General features: G+C 48.0%; 1 protein-coding gene across 2 annotated transcripts; it reads left to right on the top strand.

Annotated features, from left to right (window-relative positions):
- Positions 1 to 10,836: 10,836 nt before the first annotated feature.
- Positions 10,837 to 14,851, top strand: PNMA6F (PNMA family member 6F). 2 transcript variants are annotated; one of them, XM_074391735.1, is made up of 2 exons: positions 10,837 to 11,147; positions 11,865 to 14,851. In XM_074391735.1, the coding sequence occupies exon 2, from the start codon at positions 11,964 to 11,966 to the stop codon at positions 13,626 to 13,628; it is 1,665 nt and encodes a 554-aa protein (XP_074247836.1). In that variant the 5' UTR covers positions 10,837 to 11,147; positions 11,865 to 11,963; the 3' UTR covers positions 13,629 to 14,851. The 2 variants fall into 2 exon arrangements, with proteins under 2 accessions (XP_074247836.1, XP_039320058.1); XM_039464124.2 differs by having other exon boundaries at positions 10,838 to 11,147; positions 11,893 to 14,851.
- Positions 14,852 to 19,068: the final 4,217 nt, after the last annotated feature.

The raw sequence follows: 19,068 nt of genomic DNA on the forward strand, positions 1-19,068 counted from the left end.
TTCACGTACACATCTTTGAATGGAAATATACTTTCATTTTTCTTGGGCAAATACCTAAGAGATGAATTGCCACATCATAGGATAGTTTTATGTTTCATAAGAAACTGCCAGAATGTATTCCAAAGTGGTTGTGCAATTTACATTCCCACCAGAAATGTATGAGAGTTCCTTTTCTTTCCCATCCTCAACAACATTTGAGGTTGTATGCCTTTATTTTTAGCCATTTGAGAGGGTGGGAAGTGGTATCTCATTGTTATTTCAATTATAACCTTTCTGATGACTAATCATGTTGAGTACTTTTTTATGTGCTCACTGGCCATTTCTGTGTCTCTCTTTGTAAAGTGTTGAAGTAGTGTGCCCAATGTTGTGTGCAATATAAATATCCATGTGTGTGTATATATATATGGAGAGAGAGAGAGAGAGAGAGAGAGAGAGAGAAACCAGCTAGGCAGATGCTGCGTGAAGTCTTTTATAAGGGCCTTAATTCCATTATGTGCAATGCGTGTATGTGTGTGTGTGTGTGTGTGTGTGTGTGTGTGTGTATATATATATATATATATATATATATATATATATACACACAGTACCTAAGAAATTTTATTTTTTCAACTTTTATTTTAGATTTAGGGGGTACATGTGCAGGTTTGTTGACTGGGTATAGTGTGTGATGCTGAGGTTTAGGGTACAAATTATTCTGTCATCCAAGTGCTGAACACAGTACCCAACAGTTAGTTTTTCAATTCCTGCCCCCTCTTGTAGTCCCCAGTGTCTGTTGTTTCCATCTTTATGTCCACGAGTACCCAATGTTTAGCTCTCACTTATAAGCGAGAACGTGTAACATTTGGTTTTCTGTTCCTGCACTAATTCACTTACCATAACAGTCTCCAGCTGCATCCATGTTGCTGCAAAGGACATGATTTTATTCTTTTTTAAGGCTGTATAGTATTCTATGGTGAATATGTACCACATTTTCTTTATCCAATCCATCACTGATGAACACCTAGGTTGATTCCATGGAAGCCTTCATGCAGTGTCAGCTAGCTTGCTGTTTTATGTCTGCCTTCCCTCACCACACGCTAAACGCGAGATGATTATTAGCATTTTTAGCAATAAAATATTTTAAAATTAAGATGTGTACAATGTTTTTTCAGACATAATACTATTGTATATTTAATACACTATAGCTTTTATACGCCCTGGGAAACCAAAAACTGTGGGTAACTGGCTTATTGTGATATTTGCTTTATTGCCTTGGTCTGGAATAGAAGGCGTACTATCTCCGAGGTATGCCTGCATTTCTTTCTTTTGGACTGAGCTTTGCTATTTGTATCTTTCAAGAAATTTTCCTATTTCACGTAAGCTGCCAAATTTATTAATATAAAGTTGTACATGATGTTCTATCATTATCTGCAGTGATAACACCACTCCGATTCCTGATACTGATAATTTGTGTATTTTATTTGTTTCTTAATCTGTGTTTTTCTCTCTTCTTTCTTCTGTCCATTTAATACCATACAAAGTAGACAATGACAATTATTTTTATATTAACCATTCTTTGGGATGTTGCCCCATTCCGTGAAGTAGAATTTGCCTCCCACTATAGATCCCGAAGATGGTTAATATTCTCTCCCCCAGCTTCCCTTGTAGCTACAGCATGGATACCTAACTCAGGCTCCACCAATCACATGAACCCACTACCCACTGAGTCTGAGGTCCGAAGTGGGAAGAAGCAGGGTCCCCACAGATTTCAGTCAGGCTGGGCTGCTGGTGGCAGGGGCTGTGTCGCCCATTCCCAGAGAAGCACTGGTAGCTGTGGTTCTCATGGCAGCATCCCGAGTCCTGCAATGTCTGCCCAGTCATTGGTGGAAGCCACAGCGGAGCCCGAACCACTCAGCACTGCAGTGAGGTTTGTAACCTTGTTCCTCTCTGCAAAGGCAAGTTTCTTGCTTGTCTGCATGTGAGCATGGGCCATAGAGGACACCATGCTGGGTGACCAAAACTCAGAGACCCAGAGAGCAGACTTTGGGGTGGCCATGGCAGAGGAAAAGCGGGAGGGGCAATACCTGGGAGCAGAGAAGCACCGTGTGGAGGAGCCCCGTGTTTGGCCTGTACACTCTGCCCAAATCTCTGGTTGACCCCAGAGCTATGCATGCATGGGGCAGAGTCCAAGAAAAGAACTGAGCAGAGGTTTCAGCTGATGCCCAATACTGTGGAAACGGAGTCTAGGGCTTGCAGTTGGTACCCAACACTTGGAGTGAGTTTAGCTAGGTTAACTGTCTACTAAGACAACAAATCACCATCACCACCACCACAACAACAAACTCATATTTGGAGAAATATAACAGACACCAAGAAGCCAAAGCTACTAGAATTCATCATGGACAGTGTCCAGGATATAATGCTAGATTACTAAAAGAAACAAGAATTGTCCTGATACTCAAGGAAAAAAAGCATCCAAGGGAAACTGACCCTGAGCTGACCATAGTCAGGAATGTAAAGCATGCTCATGATGATTTTTATATTGATATATGTTCTTCTTCATTAACACATAAAATGCCAGTACTGGCCAGGCACGGTGGCTCAAGCCTGTAATCCCAGCACTTTGGGAGGCCGATGCGGGTGGATCACGAGGTCGAGAGATCAAGACCATCCTGGTCAACATGGTGAAACCCCGTCTCTATTAAAAATACAAAAAATTAGCTGGGCATGGTGGCGCTTGCCTGTAATCCCAGCTACTCAGGAGGCTGAGGCAGGAGAATTGCCTGAACCCAGGAGGCGGAGGTTGCGGTGAGCTGAGATCGCGCCATTGCACTCCAGCCTGGGTAACAAGAGCGAAACTCCGTCTCAAAAAAAAAAAAAAAAAAAAATGCCAGTACTTAAAATTTCTTTACCAATGTCATAAATTGATATAATGTTATTTCCAGCAAATATGTGTAGCTATTGGCAATAACTGAAATGTGATATGAAAATATTTATTTCTGTTGGTGACAGAGTCACATGTTCTGTCGATACTGTTGTAGTTTGTTGTCTACATTCCTAATTGAGGGAGACACTAAATTTTAGTTAGTTTAGTGAAAATAAGGATGTATTTTCTCCCATCTGATTCATAGATCCCTTGAGATCTTAACATCAGGTTAAGGTCTTAAAACCACAGATATTAATTTCTCCCTGGTAGTACCAAAAAACATGCCTGGCACATAGTAGTTGCTTCATAAATATTTCTCAAATGAATGAATGCATCTGCGTTACAATATAGTGATTAAGGGCTTAAAATTAATTCTCTAGTTTTTCATAGCCATTAAAATAATAAATTGATAGCAAAGGCTATTATTTGATGATTGTTTGCTATGTGCCAGACATTGTTTTATAAACATTATCTCATCTAATTCTTACAACAGTCCTGAGGCAGGTCCTATTATTATTTCTGTTTCATGGTTATGGAAACTGAGCCAAACAGAGTTTAAGTAATCTGTTCAATGCCACCCGACGGGCTTTAGAAGTTTGCTCTGAGTCTAGATGCTGTGTCCTTAAAGTATAAAGGTAAAACTTGCTCTGAATGTCTCAGGCTTGGCTTCTGGCCCTCAGTTCCAACAAATTCTTCCCTGTCTCCTTCACTGACTAAGGCTGAGAACAGCTCTATTTCACCAACATCCTCTTAGGCTATCTGTGGTGCCATCTGGGGATATCAGCTCTTCACCCAGTGATATGGTTTGGCTGTGTACCCGCCCAAACCTCATCTTGAATTATAGCTCCCATAATTCCCATGTGTTATGGGAGGGACCTGGTGGGAGATAACTGAATCGTGGAGGTGGTTTTCCCCATACTGTTCTCATAGTAGTGAATAAGTCCCACGAGATCTGATGTTTTTATAAGGGGTTTCCCCTTTTGCTTGATTCTCATTTTCTCTCTTGCCTGCTGCCATGTAAAATGTGCCTTCCACCCCCGACTATGATTGTGAGGCCTCCCAGCCATGTGGAACTGTGAGTCCATTGAACCTCTTTTTCTTATAAATTACCCAGTCTTAGGAATGCCTTAATCAGCAGTATGAAAACAGACTAATACACCCAGTTTCACACAACCACCTTAAGGCTAAATGCCATCAGGTTTGGATCTCTGGGACCAACTTCTGCTTTCTAAATCTCAATGTCCACCTGCTCACTGGACATCTCTCCCCTATGTTCTTTAAGCCAATTGATGATTGCTTGCTATGTGTTTGATATGCACCTCTGTCTTTCCTCCTCTATCCTAATGCAAGATGTACCTTCCCTGTGAGGACTTTCCTGACCCTTTCCAGGTTAATCTGCCCACTTGGTATCCCCCCTGTACTCTGTACATACCCTATCACTACCCCCAGTAAATTGTATTACTAAATTTGTTTACATGCCTGCCTCTTCTTACCATTCTGCCAGCTCCTTAAGAACAGGAACTATTTCTAATTTGTCTCTAAATTTCTAGGACTTAGAATAACGTCTGACACAGTAGGTACACTGTAGATGCTTGTTGAATGGGTGGCTATATGAATAAATTAATGAATAAATTATATACACCAATCCTACTTATCACTTTGGCTGTTGTTTATCAGGATTTACACAAAGCCAATTGTGTAGTGTAGAAATGTAAATGTTAAGTGTAAAAGGTAAAAGTGTAAAAATGTAAAGTGTATAAAAACATGGCCCAAGGGAATAACAATGAATTTTTAAATAGGAAATTTTAGTAGAGAAAAAGAAACTGTTGAAAAGAAGCCATTGGGAGAGTGGCCAAGATGGCTGACGAGAAGCAGCTAGTGTGTGTGGCTCTCATGGAGAGGAACAGAAGGGAAGAGTGAATACAACACCTTCAACTGAAACATCCAGGTACTTGCACTGGGATTAATCAAGGAAACAACTTGACCCACAGGGAATGAAGAAGAGCAAGACAGGACAATGGCTCACCTGGGAGCAACACGGAGCCAGGGGATCCTCCCCTACCCAGTAAAGTGGTGAGTGAATGAGCGACCCTAGGAAACCATTCTCCCATAGATCTTTGCAACCCTCAGATCAGGAGATCTCCTTGTGAACCCACTCCACCAGGGCCTTCAGTTTTCAATCTGACAGACAGAGCCACTTGGAGTCTTGGCAGAAAAGCCACTCAGGCATGTGTGGGAAACCTGGAGCCTTAGATACTTCAGCTTTCTGGCAAAAGTAGCTGCAGCTTCTGCAAAGGGGAAGGTTAGAATCCTGTACCTACCTCTAGAAAAGAGGCTGAATCCAGGGGGCTGAGCAGCAACAGCCTGTAGGCCCCACTTCCACAGCACTTCACACAATACAACCCACTGGCTTGAAATTCCAGGAGTTGATTTTTTGAAAAAAATTAACACAATAGGCCACCAGCTAGACTAATTAAGAAGAAAAGAGAGAAGGTCCAAATAAACACAATTAAAAATGATCAAGAGAATGTTACTATTGACCCCACAAAAATAAGAACAACCATCAGAAACTACTACAAACTCCTCTACACACACAAATTAGAAAACCTAGAAGAGATGGATAAATTTCTGGACCCACATATCCTCCCAAAACTGAACCAGGAAAAAATTGATTCCCTGAACAGATCAATATCACACTCTGAAATTGAGTCAGTAATAAATAGCCTACTAACCAAAAAAGCCTAGGACCTGATGGATTCACAGGAAAATTCTACCAGATATACACAGATGATCTGGTACCATTCCTACAGAAACTATTCCAAAAAATTGAGGAGGAGGGACTTCTCCCTAACTCATTGTATGCAGCTAGCATCATCTTGATACCAAAACCTGGCAGAGACACAAGAAAAAAAGAAAACTTCAGGCCAGTATCCTTGATGACCATCAGTGCAAAAATCCTCAATATAATACTCGCAAACCAAATCCAGCAGCACATCAAAAAGCGCATCCACCATTATCAAGTAGGCTTCATCCCTAGGATGCAAGTTTGGTTCAACATATGAAAACCAACAAATGTGATTCATCACATAGACAGAACTAAAGACAAAAACCACATGGTTATCTCAATAGACAGAAAAGACTTTTGATAAAATTTGACATCATTTCATTTAAAAAACTCTCAACTAGATATTGAAGGAACATAACTCAAAATAATAAGAACCACAGCCAACATTATCCTGAATAGGTAAAAGCTGGAAGCGTTCCCCCTTGAAAAACAGCACAAGACAAGGATACCTTTTCTCATCATTTCTATTCAACATAGTATTGGAAGTCCTATCCAGAGCAATCAGGCAACAGAAAGAAATAAAGGGCATCTGAATAGGAAGAGAAAAAGTCACACTATCTCTGTAGACAGAGTGACTCTACATCTAGAAAATCCCATAGTCTTGGCCCCAAAGCTCCTTCAGCTGATTAAAAAAAACTTTAGCAAAGTTGCAGGATACAAAATCAATGCACAAAAATCACTAGCATTCCTATACACCAAGAACAACCAAACTGAAAGGCAAATTAGAAAGGGAATCCCATTCACAATTGCCACAAAAACATAAAATACCTAGGAATACAGCTAACCAGGAAGGTGAAAGAGCTCTGTAATGAGAAATACAAAACACTGGTCAACTAAATTAGAAAAGACACAAACAATAGGAAAAACATTCCATGCTCATGGATAGGAAGAATCAATATCATTAAAATGGCTATACTGCCCAAAGCAATGTACAGATTCAATGCTATTCCTATCAAACTACCAATGACATTCTTCACAGAACTAGAAACAATTATTTAAAAATTTATATGGAACCAAAAAAGAGCCCAAATGGCCAAGGCAATCCTAAGCAAAAAGAATAAAGCTGAACAAATCACATTACCCAACTTCAAACTATACTACAAGGTTACAGTGACTAAAACAGCATGGTACTGGTACAGAAACAGGCACATAGACCAATGGAACAGAATAGAGAGCCCAGAAATGAGGCTGCACACCTACAACCATCTGACCTTTGACAAAGCTGACAAAAACAAACAATGGGGAAAAGACTCCCTATTCAGTAAATGGTGCTGCGGTAACTGGCTAGCCATACACAGAAGATTGAAGCTGGACCCCTTGCTTACACTGTATGCAAGAATCAACTCAATATGAATTAAATACTTGAATTTAAAACCCCATACTATAAAAACCTTGGAAGATAACTTAGGCAATTACCATCCTGGACATAGAAACGGGCAAAGATTTCATGACAAAAACACCAAAAACAATCAAAACAAAAACAAAAATTGGCAAGTCAGATCTAATTAAACTTAAGGGGTTCTGCACAGCAAAAGAAACTCTCAACAGAGTAAACAGACAACCTACAGAATGGAAGAAAGTATTTGCAAACTATGCATATGACAAAGGTCTAATATCCGGAATCTATAGGGAAATTAAACTTACAAGAGAAAAAAAAACCAACCCCATTAAAAAGTGGGCAAAGGACATGAACAGACATTTCTCAAAAGAAGCTATACATATGGCCAACAAAATATGAAAAAAGCCTAATCACTGATCATTAGAGAAATGGAAATGAAAACCATAATGAAATGTCATCTCACATCAGTCAGAATGGCTATTATGAGAAGGTCAAAAAAATAACAGATGCTGGTGAGGTTGTGGAGAAAAGGGAACCCTTATACACTGTTAGTGGGAGTGTAAATTAGTTCAACCATTGTGGAAAGCAGTGCAGTGAGTCCTTAAAGAGCTAAAAATTCAAAGCAGCAATCCCATTACTGGGTATATACCCAGAGGAATAGAAAGTATTCGTCCATAAAGACACATGCACATGAATGTTTGCTGCAGCACTATTCACAATAGCGAAGACATGGAATCAACCTAAACGTCTATCAATGACAGACTGGATAAAGAATATATGCTACATATACACCATAGAATACTATGCAGCCATAAAAAAGAACAAAAGCATGTCTTGGGGGAACATGGATGAAGCTGGAGGCTACCATCCTTAGCAAACTGACACAGGAACAGAAAACCAAATACTGCATGTTCTCACTTACAAGTGGGAGCTAAATGATAAGAACTTTTGAACACACAGACGGAAACAGCAGATGCTGGGGTCTACTTGAGGTTGGAGGGTGGGAAGAGAGAGGGGAGCAGAAAAGATAACTATTGGGTACAAGCTTAATACCTGGGCGATGTAATAATATGTACAATAAACCCTCATGACACGTGTTTATCTATGCAACAAGCCTTCACATGTACCCCTAAACCTAAAATACAAATTTAAAAAAGAGAAATGAACCAACTGTAATTCCAGAACTGAAAAACATAAAGTGAAAAGCTCAATGGATTCGCTTAATAACAGATTGCAGATGACAGAGGAATCATGAACTTGAAGCTAGATCAATAGAAGTGATCTATTTGAATAAACCAAGAGGAACAACAATAAAAAGAATGGAATCTCAGTGGTGTGTTGGACAACATATAGAGGTCAAATGTGTATTTTGAATGCCAGGATGGGATAGAGAAAATGGGGAAGGAAAGCTATCTGAAGAAATAATGACTGAAAAATTCCTCTAGTATCATTTTTTCTTGGGAAATTCACTATTTACAAATTTAATGAAACTTGGCGAACCACAAAGAGGATAAATACAAAGGAAACATCTAGGCACGTTGTAGCCAAGCTACTGAAAACAAGGAAGGATAAGAAACATCTTGAAAATAGTCAGAGTAAAATGAAACACTACATATGGGAGCATATTAAGAATTTCCACTTAATTCTCATCAGAAACAATGGAAGCCATGAGACAGCGGAGCAATACCTCTAAAATGTTGAAAGGAAAACAAACAAACAAACAAACAAAAAAAACTTCCAATCTAGAACTCTGTATCTAGGGAAATAGAACAAATTTAAGAATGAGGGTGAAATGAGTATCTTTTGAGATACATGAAAGCTAAGAAAATTCATCAACAGAACTGCATTAAAAGAAATACTAAAAGAAGTCTTTCAAACGGAAGAAAAATGAAACTAGAGGAAATCTTTGATCTTTGGGTAGAAGTGAAGAACACTGGAAATAGTAAATGTGGGGGTAAATATTAATGAATAGTTATTTGCTCTTAATTTCTTTATAATAATATGACTTTAAAGGAAACAGTTTAATAGTATATACTAGGGTTTGGCAACTATAGCATAAAGGATGATGTGGAATGGAAATGAATCTATATGATGGAGAGTTTCTTACATTTATATACAATTTTAACTTTAAGTAGACAGTGAAAGTTAAAGATATTGTAATCTCTAGAGTGAGCACTACAAAAATGCAAAGGGGTATAGGTAAGAAGATAACAGATACATTAAAAATGAAAAATATTTGATTAATCCAGGCAGAAAATGGGGAACATGGGAACAAAATTGGATGGGGCAAATAGTAAAAGTATAGACCTAAATCCAGACATATCAAACATCACATTCAGTGTAAATGGACTAAACACTCCAATCAAAAGGCAGAGATCGTCAGAAAGAATAAAAGAACAAGACTTTTACTGTCTCCAAGAGATGCAATTAATATAGAGACTCAGATGGGTTGATAGTAAGAGGTTGTACAATTATATGCCACGCAAGGGGCAAGCATGAGAAAGTGGGAATGGCTATGATAGCAGACAAGGTGAAGTATCACCTGAGATAAAGGTAATAATTATATAAGGTTTAATTAATCAGAAGCACATAGAACTCATAAATATGTTTGCACCCAATAACAGAGCCTCAAAATATGTGAAACAAAAATTGACAGTATAAAGGCACAACTAGACATTTCCACAATCATAGTTGGAGATTCATCCCTGCCTCAGCAGTGGAGATACCCACTAGAGAAGAAGTAAGTAAATATAGAAAATATTTAATATAATATAAACATTTAATATTTAATATAAATCGGTAAATACAGAAAACATTTGACCTAAAAACCTAGAAAAGGAATAGAAAAGTAAATCTTGAAGAAGTAGAAGGAAGGAGATAATAGAGATATAAGAGCAGAAATCAACAAATAGAAAACAAACTAAAAGTAAGCAAATCATACATATTTTAAAAGAGCAACAAAATGTATAGCCCTTAGGAAGACTAATGAAGAAAAAAGAAAATAATCATTAATATCAACCATGAAAGAGGGATATCATTAGAGATCATACAGGCATTAAAAGAATAGTGGGGGAGTATTAGCTTTATGACAGTAATTTTGACAACTTAGATAAAATTGGCAAATTCATTGGAAACAAAGCAATTTACCAAAACTTCCAATGGATTAATAGAAAAAGGAAATAGCCCTATAGTTCATAAATATATTTATTATCAAAAACCATTTCTAAAGCTGAAACAACAACAGCAACAAAACTCAAAATACTCAGTTTGTGGGGCCAGTACAGACCTAAATCCTGATCGAAAAAGATGACAGAAAAACAGAAAATTACAGAAAAATATCTGTCATGAACAGTGTAGCAAAACTATTTATTAGAAATTCATATCCAGCAATATATAAAAATGAAAGTGTTTTATTGCCCATTTACAGATGAGGGGCATACATGTTCAGTGACACATATTAGGCCACGCAGCTTTCCTAGGCAATGGCTGCCCAGGTGGTTGAAGGCTGGCCGGTAAAGAGCTGTGATGAGGAACACAGTCAGCAATCAATCTGTGTTGTAGGGATTCCAGGCATGATCAGGACAAGCTGTGAATACCCTGGGGACCTGGTCTTATGTTCTCCTGCTCGTGATTTCTAGTCCACCTACTCAAGCAATTTGCCACAATTACTGATTGAGGTCATTTTGATGGTGGAGGACCAATCGGTGGGCCTGTTGCTCCCAGAGGCTCCAAGCCTTGGAACATTAAGCCCTTACCATGCAGGTCCTGTTGCCAGGGCAACACAGAAGTCTCCTCCTATCTAGCCACTTGTCTTCCACAGAGACTCCGAAATTTTTCTTCCTCATCTACCTGGGACTTCTGGGAAAAGCGGAAATCCCATGTGGCCTTAGCACAGCTGGCCTGGAAGACCCCCAGCGTTGCGCAGTGCAGCCGCGTGACTGAGGCGCGATCTTCCACTCTCCTGCTCCAGGGCCTCTAGGCAGCCTCCAGAGTGAGCTCCGCAGCCCGAAGGCGGCATTTTTCCGCGGGTGGTCGCAGCGTCCGCACAGTCGGAGAAAGTGAGCAGGCGCCAGCGGGACCCCAGAGTGACAGCGGGGGCAGTGGGCAGGGGCCCCATCGCTGCCTCCCTAGGCAGTGGGCGAGAGAGGGGGTCCCGGTCGGGCCCAGCGCCCGCGGAGAGGGGAGGAGGGGGCTCCCGGCTGCAGGAGTCTGTGGGGGGAGGGCTCACGCTGCAGAGGTGCAGGGGGCGGTGGGAGAGAGGGGGCCTCTGGCTGTGGGGGGAGCAAGGGGACTTCTGGTTGCAGTTGTGGGGGGCGCGGAGGGGGCAGCCGGGTTACGCGGAGGATCGAAAGAGGGAGGGGGCTCCTGGTTTGGCGCTGGGAAAGAGAGGTGGGGAGGTCTCTCTGCTTCCCTTCCGCAGTTTGGGTAAGGAAGGACTCCAGGCTGCCAGGGTCTGTGTACGGGAGGACTCCTGGCCGCAGGGACTCCGCGGGGGGCGGGGGGGGGAGAAGCTACCTGTTGCAGGGGCTTGGATAGAGGAGGACTTCTGGCTGCAGTGTCACAGATGATGGTGAGAGGTGGAAGTGCGCTCATGATGTGATAGGGGCTTCAGCTCAGGCAACAGGGGGTTGCGTGCCAAGGGATTGTTAACAACTGGGGGAGGGCTTGGGGGGGCGCCTGGGCTGCAGCAGTGGGAGGGAGTGGATCCCTGGGTGCTGCAGTGCGTCGGAGCGGAGGGTGAAGGCCGGTAGTGGGGGTGGGCTGACTGGCAGCAGCATCCCTCTCTCCCCTTTGCACGCACAGGCTGCGTCAGAGGCTGCAACAGTCATCACACATTCCTGTCTGATCAAGCTCCCTCCCTGAAGTCCTCTGCGATGGCTCGGGCAATGATTCAGGACTGGTGCAGGTGGATGGGTGTGAACGCAGAGCGCTCCCTGCTCATCCTAGGGATCCCTGATGACTGCGAGGAACATGAGTTCCAGGAGGCTGTTCGGGCTGCCCTGTCGCCCCTGGGCAGGTACCGAGTGCTCACCAAGGTCTTCAGAAGGGGGCTTGGGGCCAGGGCAGCCTTGGTGGAGTTTGCTGAGGGTTTAAACCGAAGCTTGATTCCCCGCCAAATACCAGGCAAAGGGGGACCCTGGAACGTGATCTCCCTGTCCCAGGCTCCTGATGCTGAGTTTCAGGATATGGCCAGTTTCCCTGCACGGCCACAGGGGCAAGCAGTGGCCAGAGGTGCAGGTGAGGCAGGAGATGAAGATGAGGCAGGAGGTGAAGATGAGGCAGGAGGCGCAGGTGAGGCAGGAGGTGCAGGTGAGGCAGGAGATGCAGGTGAGGCAGGAAGTGAAGATGAAGGAGGAAGTGAAGATGAAGCAGGAAGTGAAGATGAGGCAGGAGGTGCAGGTGAGGCAGGAGGCCCAGGTGAGGCAGGAGGTGCAGGTGAGGCAGGAGGCGCAGGTGAGGTAGAGACCTGGACCCAGTCATGGAACAGGGTGCTGTGGCCTCTGCTGAAAACTGTGGGCCGCCAGGAACTGAGACGCTTTTCCGGGATGGTGCAGCCAGACTGCATGGAAGACTCCTTTGAGAGCTGGCTGGAGCATGTCAACGACATGCTGCAGCTGTGGTGCGACGCATCAGAAAGGGAGAGGAAGAGGCGGGTGCTGAGCAGCTTGCGCGGTGCAGCCCTGGAGATCGTGAATGGCCTCCTGGAGGAAGAGCCCAGCTTCTCCACGCTGGACTGCCTGGCGGCGCTGGGGCACGCATTTAGGAATCGGGACACATGGGTGACTACACGGCTGAAGTTCCTGACCTGCACGCAGGGGCCCCAGGAGGAGCTGTTTGCCTTCGTGGTGCGCCTGGAAGGCCTGCTGCAGAAGGCCATGGAGAAGGGGGCCTTCCACCCAGCCATGGCCAACCACTTTCGACTGCGGCAGGTGCTGTCCCGGGCCCGCCCCAGTGAGGCTCTCCAGGATACCCTGAAGCGGATGCAGCTGGATAGGAGGCCGCCCGGCTTCCTTCGGCTGCTTCGGCTCATCCGGGAGATGGAGGTGTGGGCGGCCTCCCCAGCGAGGAGCCAGCAGGGTGCAGCCTGGCCAGAGGCCCCAGGGGAGAGTGAAGACCCAGATGCCGCCCAGATGGCCCCTGCCCGAGGAGATGTCACCCAGGCCTCCCCAACCCAGGGGGATGCCAGTGATGCTGATCCCAGCAGGAAAGATGCTGCTGAGGCCCCTTCTGTCACCAAAGAGGCCGCCAGGGGCACCCCTGCCACTGAGGAAGATGAAAATGCCCTTGCCAGCCTCAAAGTCCTAGGTCAGGCAGGGCCCATCGATGTCCCTGGGGGCCTTCCAGCCCAGATAGGCAGTGCAGTCGACATGGCCCCAGGAGGTCCCAGCTGGGAGCCAGAGGGCCTTGTCCAGGTGGGAGGACAGGAGGCTGAGGAACCTCCCCAGGAGGGGCTCAAGCCCATCTTGGAGGAGTCTGAAAATGAGGATGAGGATGGGGCTGGGGGTGCGGGCCAGCCCAAGTCTTCCCCCGGCAAATAGGCTCCGAGGGCCTGAAGTCTCCTCTCCTCTCAGGCAGCAGCACCCTGGAGGCAGACGGAGGCCAGGCCAGGGCCAGTCCCTCACCCCACATCAGGAGCAGTGCCTCCCACCTCCCGCAAGGGGCCCTGGCCACCACCCCCAGCCCTTCCCCATGACTCAGATAACCACGTTTGATTCCAAATGGGGGGCTGGCCTGGAGGGATCCCTGAGTGGCCAGCCATGGCCTGGGTGGGGGCACCTGAAGATGTCTGCCTCCACCCCTTGTCCTGGGTTGGGAGAGATGCAGGAAAGATGCCCTCTCAAGGGTGCCAGCTGCCTGGGTCTCCAAAGAGGGGCCCCCCACTCACCATCCCCAGGGCAGTCTGCCCCTGTTCTGGGAATCCCACCCTGACTTATGTAGGCCCTGTAGTGACCCACGCACCCAACAGACGCCCACCCACTGCTAGCTGTCATTCCTACACAAAGTTGTGTGCCGTGCGCCCACCCAGGCGGCCGCCTCTGGGCCTGAGACACGTGCAGTGACCTTCCTTCGAGCCCACGCTCTGCTCGCTGCTGTCTGTCCCTCGTTGTGAGCCGCACCTCTGCTTTCCTGGTGTAGACCTAGACCGGGGGCTGCTTGTTCTTGTGGAGCTGTGTATATTCTTCTCTGAGCAGCTTCTCCCTGGAGATCCCCAGCACAGTCCCGGGAGATGGCGGAAAGGAGGTACCAGGACATGGCGGATGCTTACCCAGTGACCGTGATGGTGACAGTGACTGTGGGAAGAACTGGACCCAGGACGGAGTGTGGCTGCCCTGCCTGAGGCTCCCCAGGGAGCTTTGTGCTTTGGTGTTCCACCCCTGTTGTTACTTGTGACTCAGTTTCCTTGACCTGGTGGTGTGTTCTCTGCTGTGTTTTCCAGTGTCCTGTGACTGTCCTGTGAAAGCCACAAGGCAGGGCCCTGCCCCAGCAGATGGGCTCGGGAGGGGGCTTCCTGAAGCCAGTGGACACTGCCAGAGTCCACCGTCCTGGCGAGAGGTGGACCTGGGGCCCTCGGGAAGGAGGGAGGTGGCCATGGGGCCACAGCAGGAGGGGAGACAGATGAGGCGACTTGTCAGGAACCCCAAGAGGAGGGACCCCAGGACCTGTGGCCTGTGGTGGCTGTTTGCATACTCTCTCTGTGTTGTGGTTCCCTTCTCTTCAATGGTTTCAGTATGTTTCTCTTCAATAAATTTCATTCCGTGTTCCAGCCGGTCTTGCCTCTGCTGTGGGAAACTGGCGGTAAGGTTGACTGAGGATAAGGTTGAATGGGGTGAAGGCCACATTGGCCAGGCTGACACTGGGGTGTGTGAAGGTCAGGGTCCCTGAGGACCAGTGGGGTTCCTTGGGCTGCATGGAGCCTAGTGACAGGATGCTGGTGGTCATGAACAGTGACTGGGTGAGTCCCCAGGGCAGCAATCCTCCCTCAGCACTGTGGCCAGAGGAGCAATTCTTGGTGGGGGCCTGAGGATCCTGAGGACCCTCCTGAGCCCTCCTGGGAGTGGCGCTCTCCCCCAACGGGCCAGTGAGATCCCCACAAATTGAGGGCAGTCCTGGATCAGACATTTAACTAACCCAAAGTCTGTGGGGGAGGGGAGTGGGACAGGTGATGGGCCCCTCCCTGCACACGTACGAGGAGAGGACGGGATCATGGACTCGAAGGTGGCGAGGGTCTCCCGGGAATCGCTCAGTCTGCACCCACACGCTTCCTCCGGCTGTTCAGGAGCGCAGAGCTTCGGACCATCCCCAGGGCTCACAGGACAGCCAGGATCCCCCGAAGCAGCCTCGGAGCCAGTGCTGGGTGTGGGTGGCTGCCCGCCTGGCCAGAGGAATCCTGCATGTAGGCGACCTGCCTGCTTGAGCAGAGCTGCAGTCAGCTGAGCTGCAGGGTGACAGGGGCCCTGAGAGACCCTGGGCGTGCATGGACGAGTGCCGGCCTGGGACCGGTAGTTTTGCAGGGCTGTGGGTGAGGGGCAGGGGGCGGCAGGTCCCTGGGGCTGGGCCTGCACCCTCCTCGGCCTGAAAGCACTTGACCAGTGTCTCAGGGACCCTTGGAGTGTGTCCCATGGGGTACCCCGCGGGCATGCCTGGGGCCCCCACTGTGCTCTGCTCTCCCTGCCTTCCTCAGGCTGGGCACGTCCCCAGCCTGTCCTATGTGTCTCCGCAGGGCCAAGCCAACCGCTCACTTTCCAAGGGCCCCTGCAGATCTGGGGGGCAGGAGGAGAGGAAAGAGGATAGAGACTGGCTGACCTTGCCGGGGCCTGTCGGGGCTCCTTGGTTTTTCCTGTTCAGAGTGGACCTGTCCTCCTTCATCCCCACAGGCGCTTGGCGCGTTCCGCCTTGCACAGCTCCCACCATGCAATGTGTTTCACCGCACATCCTCACCAAGTGCCCCTGGCGGAGGGGAGGGTGGCCTGGGGACAGAAAGGTCCACCAAGGTGCCTTCCTGGGTGCCCAGGGACTGACCAAGCCCCTGCAATAAGCAGCAGCCTCCTGGGCTCACAGAGAGCTTGAGCAGTGGATGAGGGAGCCGGATCAGAGCCCAATCCTGGCGGGTGAGGCTGAGCAGAGAGGACTCAGAGAGGTCCCGTCCTTGGGAAGAGACAAGACTGAGAGGGGTCCCATCGTCAGGCCTGTCCCCTGAGCTGAGGGGACGGCGAGAGTTCCTGTTCTCATGTTTGCTGAGTAGCACGTGCACGTGGAGAGGCGTCCCTTTGTGAATCGCCCCTGAGTAGAGAGTACTGAGTGAGGTCACAACCTAAGGTCTGTCCCTTGAGCAGAGAGGACTGGGAAGACTCCTGCTCCCTGGTTGTCTTGGAGCAGAGAGGGCTGACAGAGGCCATGGCCTTAGCTCTTTCCCTTAGCAGTGGGGACTGAGTTAGGTCCTCACGTCTGTTTCCTGAGCACAGTGGATGGAGAGAAGTCCCATCCTCGGGCCTTTCCCCTGAGCAGAGAGAACTAACAGGGGTCCCATCCTCAGGTCTGGCCCTGAGCAGAGAAGGCTCACAGGGGCACCGTCCTCAGGCCTGTGCCCTGGCCTTCTATGGATGGCACCCCCAGGCCCGTGGAGGGCCAGCATGTGTTGTATTCATTTTAGGCTCATCTGAGTAGTAATTTACTCAGCCTGCCGACTCACTGCCTTGGAAGGGAGGTCTGTGTGCCATCGCAGTTGGTTGGGAATGACAAGGCCAACCTAGGGGCGTGGCCGGGACCCCCTGCTGCTTCTCCCGCAGGCTCCAGCCCCCCTCTGTGGCCTTTCTGGACTCCTGGCCTCCACCTGTTCCTGGCCTGGGATGACCTGCTCTCGGTGAGCCGTGTGGCGGGTTCCTCTTCCTGACGATGAAGATGGCACAGAGCAGTCGCTTTTCCCGGCCCCTCCCATGGCAGGGTGCCCGGAGGAAGGCCACGCCCCGGGCGGTCTGACCCTAGACGGGCTCTGGGAATGAATGGGCCCTCTGGCTGTCAGACACAGGAGCAGGGCCTGGCACAGAAGACTGAGACCCCTGGGGGCCGCTTTTTTCCCCAGCCCTCAATCTGTGGCAGGTCAGGTATCACTAACGCAGCCTTCATAACAGCTGTTTCAGCACTGACCGAGTGCTTAAGTTAAATATCAGAAGCTGAAAGAGCCAGCGCCCTTATACGAAGGCTGGAATGTGACAAAAGCCCACCAAGAGTTTTGCCCAGGCCTTTCCTGGGCCGTGAAGCATGACAAGACAAAGAAAGAATTCTTAACAGGACCCGTTTAGGATCAAATACGTTTTATTGAGGGTCTGAAGAAACTCACCAGGCCTCCACAAACAAGTTCTATTGGGGATTAAAGCAACTCCGCAAACCTCTGTGACTTAGCAGGAGACAAGGTAAGGGTAATCACTCCAGCGCCCGGACCCATTTAGATCAAATAAATTTACTGAGGCTCCAGAGCAGGCGTCCCCAAACTACCGCCCACGGGCCGCATGCGGCCCCCTGAGGCTATTTAACCGGACCCCCACCACACTTCAGGAAAGGGCACCTCTTTCGTCGGTGGTCAGTGAGAGGAGCACAGTATGTGGCGGCCCTCCAAGGGTCTGAGGGACAGTGAACTGGCCCCCTGTGTAAAAAGTTTGCGGACGCCTGCTCCAGAGGGAGGTCCTCAGGACTCAGATCTTAGTTATCGATTAAAAGAAGTTAACTGGCCGGGCGCAGTGGCTCACACCTATAATCCCAGCACTTTGGGAGGCTGAGGTGGGGGGGATCACGAGGTCAGGGGTTCGAGACTGTCCTGGTCAACATGGTGTAACCCCATCTCTACTAAAATACAGAAAAATAGCTGGGTGTGTTGGTGCACACCTGTAATCCCAGCTACTCGGGAGGCTGAGGTAGGAGAATCGCTTGAACACGGGAGGCGGAGATTGCAGTGAGCCAAGATCATGCCACCACACTCCAGCCTGGGCAACAGAGCGAGACTCCGTCTCAGAAAAAAAAACAAAAGGTAATCACTTATGTCTTTTTAGATGAATGCACACTTACAGGAAGACATATAGCTTAGAAGGGATATAAGCTCTGCAAAACTTTGCAATTTTGAGTTGGTCTGGCGATATTTTCCAGGCCTTCTCTCTGTAACCAGTTACAGAAATAAAACCTCGCTTCCTCCCCAGTTCGTCTGCATCTCATTATTGAGCCACAAGAAAAAGCAGCCTGACCCTCAGTTTGCTCGGGGAACAAGTCCTCTCCCCCTGAGCAGGATAATCTGGAAAGAGCAGAATGTGAGCTTTTCTCTCCCCATTTCTCTTTGCCTGTCCAAACGGAGCCACCATCCAGGCCCTGACTCCTTCACCCACAGTGGGTTGTGCAAAAGCCAAAGCCAAGTACCTGCCAGCTGCTTCCCTGGCCCTGCAGGGCAGACCCTGGTCCCCTGCTGCTGCGGGTCCCCTGAGCCATGGGCCCCAGGGGCTCAGCTGGCTCTGGGCCTGGACTTGCACTCTGCCCTCTGAGTTTTTCCCCACCCAAAGACCCTGGCATTTGTGGGGGAGCCTCTCTGAAGGCTACCATCTTCCTCCAGATCCTATCTCCTCCTCAGGGAGCCTAGAGCGGGGTCTGCTCCCCAGGCCTGCGGTCTCTGCACAAAGCAGTCAGTCACCTGAGCAGTTTGGCCTCCAGCACCTCTGGCTGCCCTGCTCCTCGCCCCACATGCCTGTTTGGGCTCAAACTCGTGGCTCCGATTCTCCCCGTGGAAAGCCCCAAGACCTTCTATTTCCAGAACCTCATTGTGAGCCACAGCACCCATCACAAAGAGAGAAAAGCAGCCCTCAAGCAGATCAATTTCCTGTCCTGGCAATAGGAGTGGGTGGATTTCTCTCCAGCAGGGCTGACAGCCCAATCACCAGTGAGTACCCTGGGGACGTATGGCCCTGTTTCAGGGCAGATTGCACGCTGGAGAATGGATCC

The sequence above is a fragment of the Saimiri boliviensis genome, chromosome X (genome assembly GCF_048565385.1).
Source record: "Saimiri boliviensis isolate mSaiBol1 chromosome X, mSaiBol1.pri, whole genome shotgun sequence".
NCBI classification, from domain to species: domain Eukaryota; kingdom Metazoa; phylum Chordata; class Mammalia; order Primates; family Cebidae; genus Saimiri; species Saimiri boliviensis.

What these genes read in the sequence shown, in the direction of transcription:
- PNMA6F (XM_074391735.1), top strand. Translation starts at nt 11,964, where the DNA reads ATGGCTCGGGCAATGATTCAGGACTGGTGCAGGTGGATGGGTGTGAAC.